This window comes from Bison bison, unplaced genomic scaffold (assembly GCF_000754665.1).
Source record: "Bison bison bison isolate TAMUID 2011002044 unplaced genomic scaffold, Bison_UMD1.0 scf7180017864466, whole genome shotgun sequence".
Taxonomy (NCBI): Eukaryota; Metazoa; Chordata; class Mammalia; order Artiodactyla; family Bovidae; genus Bison; species Bison bison.
In genome coordinates, this window is record NW_011495027.1 from 5039463 (window position 1) to 5050459 (window position 10997).

Sequence of the window (10997 nt, forward strand, 5' to 3'; positions counted from 1 at the left end):
GCATGGAGACAAAGCATGTCTCTTTAGTGGGAACCCTGTTGTCTCAAGCCGCAAACACGGAAGGAATCCATTGAAATTGTAGTGTGGCAGTGATGATTACATACCCGCCCCGCCCCCCACACCGTGGGAAGCACACACCTATTTGTCTCTTTCCTCCTTTAGCTTGCTCTAGTTTCTGGCATTTGGGCTTATTCTTTTCTAGAATCATGTCGAAGGAAGGAAAACACCAAGCCATAAGTGGCTCCCTGTACTTGACAGATAACCTGCTTAAAAACAGTTTACAAACTTGTGACCACAAAAGACTTAATTTGTACTTGTTTTCAGTGGGTTTGCTTTTCCCTTGCAGTGTTTTACATGCTCTACCTGCCGGAATCGCCTGGTCCCGGGAGATCGGTTTCACTACATCAATGGCAGTTTATTTTGTGAACATGATAGACCTACAGCTCTCATCAATGGCCATTTGAATTCACTTCAGAGCAATCCACTACTGCCAGACCAGAAGGTGAATACCTCGAAGTTACTAATAAGCTCTATTAGAGCAAGTTGGAAGGTTCAACCTAAGTCCATCTAGTGAGGGAGTTTGCTAGGTGGTTGTGTTTTTGCATGTCCTTTTAAAGAAATGTAGGCTACTCATACATACATGTTCAGAAATAGAAGAGTTGATTGATTAAATTGTGAATCTTCTGTGGTTAAAAAAAATCCTGATTTAGTTACAACTGTAGCTTTGCCAATGTTGAACGTGTTATCTCATGCAGAGTCAGGCAAAATGTAAAACTTCCCTATAACCAGTTCTTTATCATGCTAGACAATTTTGAAATTCAGAAATACCAGGTGACTAGGTTATTGTGGGGGGAAGATTAGAACATTTATGGTAAGAAGAGGGAATAAATGTCTTTGTCGTGAAAGAATGATTTCTTCATTAGTAATAGCAATTCGGATACCTGCCTTCCACACCCAGTTTACAGTGCTTTGAATTTTAGAGGAGCGGTTTTATGAACCATTCTGGAATTCCAAGGGAGAGCATTTTTGTTGATTCACAGTCCTATAAGATTTAAATAAGTTAACAACTTTTTTTTTTTTAAGTTCTACCTCTTGCTGATCACTTTGGGCCATAGATAGCTCCCAGTATTAAAGATTATGTGTTTTGATTCTTATCCACAGCTGGAGAGTTTTGGGACCAGAGTTAGAAATGAGGAAATTATACAGATGTATGAATCATGTAGTATTAGAGGGCACTTCAGAGGGAAAATCGGGTGTTCAACAGTTGTCCAGCACCTCCAGTACTGGATAGTTTTAGATCTATTTTAATCTCCTTAATAAGTCCTATAGCTATGCAAGTGAGTGCATTTTGATAACTGCTGTGCCTAATTTGTAACAATTACTGTCAACCTTCAGTTAAGAGATTGTTCATTCCACACTGGCCCAGAAAAGAGTGAAATGTATGACTTGTGCGCATAATTTTATTCACATCATATTTCATACTGATTATGTATTGATGACATTGATTCATTTACTCTTTACAGCGCCACTTGCATGGATATTAAATCTTATTGACCACAGATGAATTTTAATTTCAGATTGGTGATAGATTTTTCCATCAGCTCTGATAGTATGTTTGACTTTTTCATCATTAACCCAGGCAATCACACAGCACTGAGTTATTGCATTGAAACAAAAAGTGCACACTTCACTTGGTAATTCTTTATGGATTTACAATAGGAACTTCATTAATGTCTCTTGTGGGGATCACAAAAAACAACATTTATCTGCAAATAGGAATTTAGCAAGCTTCAAAAATCTCAGGAAAAAATATTAGGCTTCTTTGTCTTCTGTAATGCATTTTCTTAATATTGTGTATAGGGAAAATGACTAATATTTGAAAACTATTTAAAATTATACTGCCATATTTTAATACTTTTATCATTTTCTCTTATTCAGGTTTATGGAGTGATTTTAAATGTATTTTCCATTGCAGTATTAGGTAAAGGTTAATTGCATCAAAGTATGTGTAGTTTTCCTTATTTAGTTTACTAATATGGGAAGCTACATAGAATACTATTGTAAGAATGGAAGTCTAATTTTTTATTGTAAATTAATCAGTCACCATCAGTGAGCCATTTCAAGCTTCTTTAAGAAGTGCCAATACATATAAATACTTACAGATTTTTATGCTTTCAGCTGTAATTAAGTGAATCTATAGGGCACAGTTGAGGACAATAATGGGTAACAAATATCTTGAGTTATCATTTCAGTTTGGAGGCAAAGCCATTGGTAGTTATACTTGGTAGCTCCCCCGCCAAAAAAGAAGTACAAGAATAAAACCTACCACCTCCGATGTAAAATCGTAGTTTTCTACAATTACATCTTAAGTTTGTTGCTGGTGTTACACCGTTTCTTGCCCTGATTTAGCAAGGCATAAAAAATGATAGCGCTACCAACGTGCGTGGTGAAAAATGAAGGATATAGAGACAAGGTGGAAAATGTTGCCGGACTGAATAGCACTGAATACAGGACACAGTGTGGTTAGCCTGGGACTAAGTGCACAGACGTGTAATAAGTATAAGCATGGTCTCACAGTACCATCTTACTGAGCATAAGAGGACGTAAGTTGGGAGGTGTTAGGGAGGAAAATTGGGAAGAAAATCTGGTTTACGTGTTTACAGCATGGCATGTATTGTGCCTTTCATATAAGTCCATACCTTTTGCAGGGTGGGAGAGGTAGGACATTGATTTTGGAATACAAGATACATTAGGCAATGAATATGAGACTGTCAGTGTGTATTTTCTTAATGTTGGAAGCCAAAAGGAGACAGGTGGCCTTCAAAAATTAATAGCTCTTAAAAGGCGTAAGGAAAGATAACTTAAGGATGTGTTCTTATGAAACACTGGTGAGAAGCTGTGTTTTGGGGTTGATGTTAATTAAGAACATATCCCCATTGGCCTAAATGTCTCACATTTTTGCCCTTGGTGTTAGGCTCACCATGAGCCAGGTCAATTCACAAGGCAATTTTTGTAAATAAAGGTTTGGGATAAGCTGAACACGGTCCAGAGAGACATTAACAAGAGGGCACAGGGGAAGAGATAATGAAAACACTGCCTGGTGGAACATAAACTACTTTTTGGACTTAGAGAAGGCTTTAAAATGATTTTTCCCAAACCCTCTGGCACTTCTTTTCTGGAGGAGATGGGATGGGGAGAAATGACAAATAGCTCCATTTTATTATTTTCTTCTCTCTAGTTCTCCATATTTTTGGTAGGGAAAATTGGACATTAATTTTGGCCATTTTCCTTCTGTTCGCAGAACCAATTACGTTTTTAGTGCATGATGCATAATAAATATATCCAGGCATCCTCTGGCTGAAAAGTAATGAGTTGATTATTTGTACATCCCTTCTTTAAAGGCAGCTAATTGTATGGAAAGTATAGGCCCCCGTCATCTGCCCCCTTTCAACTTTTATCCTCCTGAAATTTGTTCTCAGTGTCTGGGATGTATAGTTTAGTTGTTGTTCTGTATCATTGGCTTTTGTATATTCTGAGAAAAAATGATTTTGAGCTTTTAAGTCATATAATCTTTTGACTAAAATCTCAGACCACTAGTATTCCAGGATCTACAAAATCTTACAGCCTGTTTTGTCTAAAGGAGACTTGGCTGCCCTCTGGAGAATAATGTCTTGTAGAGAGCTATGTACATAGAATCAAGAATTGTGGCAGTGCAATTTTTTTGTTTGTTTTGTTTGTGATAAATTTTGCCTGCTCTGGAATTCTTTCCTGCACTCAGGAGTGATTGTTCCATCTAGAATAATCTGTGTTTTTCAGTAAAATAAGAGATCACATCTCCTTGGTTGGAAGAAAATTTAGTGAGAGTTCTAGTTTGCATACCACTTCACAATTTACCCGTAGTAGTTATATAATTGGTGGTGTGTGTGTGTGTCCATCGTAGAGGACATTTGATGCTCATTTATTAAATATGCTTGCTGGCTGCTGCCGCATCTTTGTTCTGGACAGACAAATTACCTTTCTCACACTGAGCCTCTACTCTGGGGAATTAAGCCTCTACCACTTTAATTAGCTTGGAAGTAGGGGGTTGCAGCTCCTAATAGACTTCAGGCTTTTAGTAAGTTAGGGAAAGGGTGAAACAAGAACTTCCTGGGAAGCTCAAAATGTCATTTAAAAACCATAAAAACCTAATATATATTATTTCATTGCAGTAATTGCAAACAGATTGTATTTGACGACTGTGTGGAGTATCATTTCTAACTTAAACATTAAAGTTAGACTTCCATGGAACCAATTCTATAATTGAGGATGTCATGAACACATTATAAAAGTTGGATTCATATATTTACAATATTTATGTAATATTAAGTGGCATAGCAGACAGGAAATACTAAGGGAAGAGTAGCATCTGAATATTTGTGTGTGTGTGTGTACACATGTATATACACACATACCTATAGGTGGAGAAGGGTATGGTGAATAAACATCACATGGGGATATTAAAATAATGATGATAATTGACAATATTTGTTTAGCTTTTATTAAGTGCCAGGCACTGCTGAATGTACTCCCCATATATTACATAATCTTTACTACAGTCTTATTATCCCCACTTGAAGGATGAGGAAACTGAGACCTACACACTTAAGTAACTTGCAAAAGGTTACACAGTTGTAAATATTAACACAAAACTTCTTGGAGAGAAGGGACTTGCCTTTAAGATCCAAGTACAAGGCAAGATGTTATAATTCATTCTTTTCAAAAAGAAACTTGGCTTTTACAGAGTTCAGTAATTCACTGTAGAACTTTACATCAGAAACTTTCCAGTAGTCCATTTATTGTCTCATTTTCTCCACTGGTAAAAGTGCAGAAAATGTTATGCTTTAGTTCTTCACTGCTGGGGTAAGTATCGTAGAAAGCCTGTATCAAGTCACAGTTGGGAAGTAATCCAATAAAAGAAGATTAGTGAATGTAGGGAAGACAAAAGCAGTCGCGTTTGAGTTTAATATCTCTCAAATGTAGCATTTTAGCTAAGATGCCGGTTTTTATTTCTTGCAGGTCTGCTAAAAGGTCAGAGTAATGCAGAATGCGTGCCTTCATCTCAGATCTTGTTCATCACAGGTGGATCCCATGTGTCTTCAGTAGACAAGTCACCTTTGTAGCTAGCACCAGTGCCAGCTCCATGCCATTGCACCTTCTTTAGTCTTGATTGCTCTTCCCGCATTTATGGGTGTATTAAAATGACTGAATACGAACATTAAGGACTCCATGAACCTGGGCTAATGGGAGACTGTAGAGAAAATGAAAAAAGATCCACCGGAGGACATCTTTGGGGGGGGAGGGAGCTTGGGAGGAGGGAAATGACTAATGAAGCTAATTAAAAGAAGCATTCAAATCTGCTTTCTACCCTCATTAACAATTAGCAGGGCACTGGCCAGAGTTTGTACCCTGTGTTTTACCTTAACAACATTCTGTTTGCTCTTTGTATATTTAAGTGTTGTAAGGAAATGTGTTTCAATCAAAACTGAACATGAGATAAAGGAAAGAGATGTGGCTTTTGTGATATTCTATCACAAACACTTTTATTGTATCTCTGTAAAATACATTGTATGTATGCATGTAAGTGTTTTTGTCCTAATGTTGCTACTCCCATGGCAAAGACAAAAAAAAGAATGAAAAAAAGAAAAAAATTGGAAAAAAAATCAGGCTCATAGCAGCTACTGTGTAGAAATTCCCCCCTACTTCTAATTTGCTGAATGAAGAAAAAATCTTTTATTTGTGATATTTTCAGAGACATTTGCTCTAGTATGGTGTATTTAAATAATAAAAACTTAAAAGAAAAAATATTCAATGGAGTTTGGGTTTAAAAACTGCTTTTTCTTTTCTGTGTTTTGGAAAATTTTAGTGTTTTTGTTCTATACCAAGTTCACTTTAAAAAATCTTAGGGGGTCAAAGGAGGTGGTGCGTATGTTTTATTTAGCTCTGAGCCAATAAGGTATTCTTCAAATTACTTAACTATGCCATTTTTGGCAGGGGTACAAAGCCATGTTTCTAAAGGAGTCCTTTTTATAAGTTCAGAATATTCTGTTAACAGCACGTCATTACACTTCTGTATCACAGTGAATCTTTTGTGTTTATACATATCCATTTATTTGATTCTTCAACTATTTCATTTATTCTTTTTTCTCAATAGGAAAGCCTTGGGTATTGATGGAAAGCATGGTAAAGAATGTGGCTTAACCGTCTTGTTCTCTTACCAAGTTTATAGCTTTTGAAGGAAATAGCATAAAGCATAAGTTCCATTAGTGGTTAGGAACCCTGAGCTCTCTTCGGGTCGTCTTTGATGGGTGAAGCCGCCATTTTCTGCTGAGCTTTTAGCCTCATGCGGTCTGCTGTATGATTTGTTTATTTTGTTTTGTTCTTACACTCCTGTACTGACTCTGCCTTTCCATATGTTTGGGGAGGAGGATTTGGATTTCATTTAGTAGTACTCTTGAGATATTTCGTCGCCAGTTCTAGGCAGCAGAATCTCCCATCATGCACCTGCATTGCCCGCAGATTTGTCCTGCAGAAAAACGTTTAGGCCAAGGATTCAGTGGACTTGGGGCGGGTGCTGGAAGGAGGAGCAATCTGAAAGTCTGCTCTGCGAGGTTGTTGGATGTGAGCAGAACCCAACTGCAACTTCTCTCACAGGTTAATAAAGCCAGGTGTGTTCGTATTGATACTTTTAAGTTTTACTTTCTCTTATTCCAAAGAAAAGCTCCCATACAGACCTACCTTGTCTCTGAGAATAGGAATCGGTTCTGTAGAGGTCAGGCTCACCACATCTCAGCTGGCTGTCAGCTTCCCTTTGGGACCTCCTGCTCTCAGAGATTCCAGGCCAAGAGGAAAAAATGTTTTCTAGCTGAAGACCTCCTATAAACCTCCTGTGAGAGAATTTAAAGGCAAAATGAATAGTTTATTAGAACTTTATAAAAAAGAACATGCAGAAAAAAAGTTACATAAACAATACCTGTTAGAGTTGGATCCTTGGGGAATTTCTAGGAACTAGTTCTGCTTTTTTTTTTTTCTTTAAGATAACTTTAAGGGACTGAACTGAACGCTTCAGGATAGAAAAGGAGAAATGTGTTCATGAGAATGCAAGCATCTTCCCTAATTCTTTTTGGCATGAGCACCCGTGTCCCATATAATGTAGAAATTCAAAGGAGATAGTTAATAACTTTTAGTCAGTAGTACAGCTGTGGCATTCAGTGATGTGGAGGGCTAAGGTCATTAAAGACTTTAAATGAACTATTATATGGCTGGTTCCTCAAGCACTGCTGCGTATTTAATAACGAGCTTCTAAAAGCATTTCTTAAGTTGCAGACCTATAAGATTACAAATGTCACTCATGTTAGTATAATCCACATGCAAGTGATGAAGCCTTCTCTTTGATGTGCTAAATTGGAGAAGGACTAATGGAGCTATGAATATACAATGGAACATATTTAAGTAGTAGTCTTGCTTTAGGTAAAACACTTCCTTGAAACCAGAGGCATTTCAAACAATAAAACTGGTCTCTAATGGGGATGCTCCGTGGAGAGAAAGCTACTGAAAACACTCGGGTTTATTCAGATGTGAGCAGTGATCGTATTCCTCTCCCAACCCTGACATTGCTGGGGAAAAAAAGAAAACCCACTTGCTTGTTCACCTTTGATCGCTGCATTTGATGTTAGTGAGATGTACTCTGTTATTTTGAAAGGACTTATTTAATATTAGCCACGTCATAGAGCAAGATGGCCCTAGTCCTTAACAAGCCAGTGCAATTAAAAATAAAAGCAAATGTGACTTAGCCCAGCTGAACTCCTGATTAAAAAAAAAGTTTATGATACATATAAATGTCTCAATCATGCAAATTGTCAATCTTGCTAATGAAACAATTTTGTAAAAAGATTGTCCTCTGAAAGAGTTTAATTTTTTTTTACCTGTCTAGTTAGATTTACACAGCCCGAAAGGCAGAACAACCTGAATGAAGCTTTTCCAGACCAAATTGTTTGACACAAGAAACTATTTCCACCTCTTCATGACTTATTAGGAAATAGTTTAACACAGACTGTAGTGTCTTATAAAATATGAAATGAGAAAACTGTCACTGAAATGAAGCTTGTGAAATTGTCATCCTCTTAACATTTATTTAAATTCTTTTGCCCTGATTAGCACTGGTATTTGAAAACTAATAACCTAAAATGAAGCTCTTAAATGGCTTGCATGTCAATATAATAAGGTTCTAATGTGCACTACTATTTATATAAAATATTTCTTAGGGCCAATAAATTAAATAACAGTGAATCCAAGATCTGTCTATCAAAACTATAGTGAAGGGTTTCCAGGTAGCCTCAATAATTGTAAATTGAGAAGATGTCCAAAGCCTCTTCCACCCAGGAATTCTATCCTGGGTGCTTGCTTCCTGTGCCTTGGTTGCAGAGGCTGTTGGAACACAGATCATTTGCAAGTTGATGTTACTTGTCGCTTTGTCACAGACTCACCTATTGTCAGTTCAGCCAAGTCACAGAAATGCTTATTGCAGTTAAATAGCAATTTGTTTCCATGAAACTGCAATTAAAGTATTACAGAGCAGCCATTTTAGATTGGCAAGGCTCTGAATGCATGTTAAACAGCCAGCGATTCCCACTTGCAAAGTCTGGGATCTGACTAGCAGATCCCAGTGTCACACATGCACCCATGTTGGGTATTTAGTTAAGAGGCTTCTGCAGCCCTCTGCTCACTTTGTGAACACACTGAGAGCTATGGCATGTCAGTGCTGATTTGGGGAAGGTGAACTTGCAACTTACCTCAAGTGAATACTATTTTCAGTTGTACAAGAAGCGCTTTCTGCTAGTAGATATGTACATGTTTCCGAGAGGGAAGGTTTTCAAGTTCAGATTGATTCTGTCGAGAATGGACTGTAACTCGGAAGCCTGAAGCCAATAATGTACTACAGGTCCTGACACGTTACAGCTGTGTCAACAGGGCCGTTCTCGCTCCTAAATCACAGCTAATAAAGCAGAGGATGAAAATCAACTGATTCTGTTATAAGTTCTTTGAATGACGCTAGAAAGTTGTTTAATGACTCTCTGTTAGAAGGGACAAGCCTGAGTGGAGCTTCCTATATACCTATTTTAATTGTTCCTCTCCCGTTTGAAACAGAACTGGAAAACTTTCCTGGTTGTTTGCATCACCATCCCCGGATTAAAACCTGCAGGGGAAAGAGAGGCTCTAAACTGAATTCTTCTAAATTTCAGGATTTGTTGAGTGAGGAAGGTGAAGTGCAAAAGTTTTACGGAAAATGAAAAACCTTGATGTAAGATCCTGAGAGAGGAAAGGGTTTCAGAAGCGGTGTTTTAAAACGCAACTAGCGGTGCATTCTAACCAGCTTGGAAAGCATCATTAGCTGTGAGAACAGGGGGCATTGTGCCTTCCTTCAGCCTAGAAAGTTCTACCTTGAACCAAAAGTTTATGATCTCCACTTAAAACAGTTTTCATGTGCAGTGCATCTATTTGTAGGACTTTACCTGTGTTGTTTGAGCTGTAATTTTTTAAGTGAGAGGAAAACATTAAAAGTGTTTCTTCCTAAATTAATTTTTCATTGTCGGAGAATTGAATGTTTTTAGGAACTGAAAAGGGTAAATCTGAAGACGAACTGAATTTACAAATGAGGATTAATTATGAGAAGATTAATTATGAAAACTGGAAAGGAAATTGCTTGCTTGGGCTATGAATGTATGTCTTTTTCTTTATTTAAATATGGTTAGTTAGAGATGGTTGTGTCTTTCAAGTCTTCATATCCTTCTAAGGCCTCTGATTAATTTCTGTCCTCAGTCACAGTACTTACACTTTCCATCACCCTTACATCTTTAAATATAATGTTTAATATAATGACTTTATCTTGGAGTTATGCAATGCTTTGTAAATGTATTTATATGTTAACATTTGCTATTAGCAAGTTCTTACACATGTTGAAAGTTAAGTTGCTCAGTTGTGTCCGACTTTGCGACCCCGTGGACTGTAGCCCACCAGGTTCCTCTGTCCTTGGGATTCTCCAGGCAAGGATACTGGAGTGGGTTGCCATTTACACATGTTACTTCGGTCCTTTCACTAATCATCTTGATTATTGGCTCAGTTATACAGATGTGGTCCTGAAGTTTGAGGGAGGTGACTAATGAAAGCAGGACCAGTTCTACAGTTAAGGGAATGGGTGCTTTCTCTGGGTGCAACTTTTAAGTAATCAAGACAATGCTTTAATGCAATACTTTTAAAAATAAAGTTAATGCAAAAACATCCATGATAAACAAAATAATCACAATTTCCAATAAAGGCAGGATCAGTATTACTTACCATTCCTTTTCCTCAGGCTCCCAACATTGCTGGGCACTGTTATTAATGTTCAAAGTGCCTGAACTGCTAGTGCCCTGGCGTTTTGGTAGAGGTGCCTTACAAATTGTGAGACAGCAACAATGATATGCTTTATCCTATGAGCTATAACAATTTTTTTTTTCTTCCCTTCAAAAGCTAAAGAATTGCATTTTATCTTTATCCAACTTGGAATTGCCAGCTCATTTAGATTACCTGCATATTTTAGCCTCTCTCTAAAAGAAATTTCTCTTGAATTTTGACAAAGCTCAACAACTTCATGGTGAATAATAAAGTATAATTGATGACAACTATGACTACAAGTTGTTGCTGAGGAAAAAGAGGGAGACTTCAGGAATCCTATTAGTCCAGAAGGCAAAATGGATAACTAACTATATCCCATACAAAGAAGTGGTAAATGGTATGTTTAAAATATCTGAATGAGCTGTGGCTTGGGCCTGCAGTTCATATATGTGGCAAATAAAAGACCAATGAATCCAATTATGTAAAAGTAACATACATATATAAGTATAAAAGAGGTAATACAATAGTTTTTATAGGAAAATTTTACATGTTCTAGCATGATGCAAAAAGCAGACATACCAGGAAAG

General features: G+C 37.3%; 1 protein-coding gene across 2 annotated transcripts in view; it reads left to right on the forward strand.

Annotated features, from left to right (window-relative positions):
• The window catches only part of LMO4 (LIM domain only 4), a 16592-nt gene extending 10740 nt beyond the window's left edge, over positions 1-5852 (forward strand). For both annotated transcript variants that reach the window (XM_010860344.1, XM_010860345.1), the window contains exons 4-5: positions 347-502; positions 5056-5852. In XM_010860344.1, coding sequence (XP_010858646.1) covers positions 347-502; positions 5056-5064 — 165 coding nt within the window. In that variant the 3' untranslated portion in view covers positions 5065-5852. The remainder of the gene's footprint in view (positions 1-346; positions 503-5055) is intronic.
• Positions 5853-10997: the final 5145 nt, after the last annotated feature.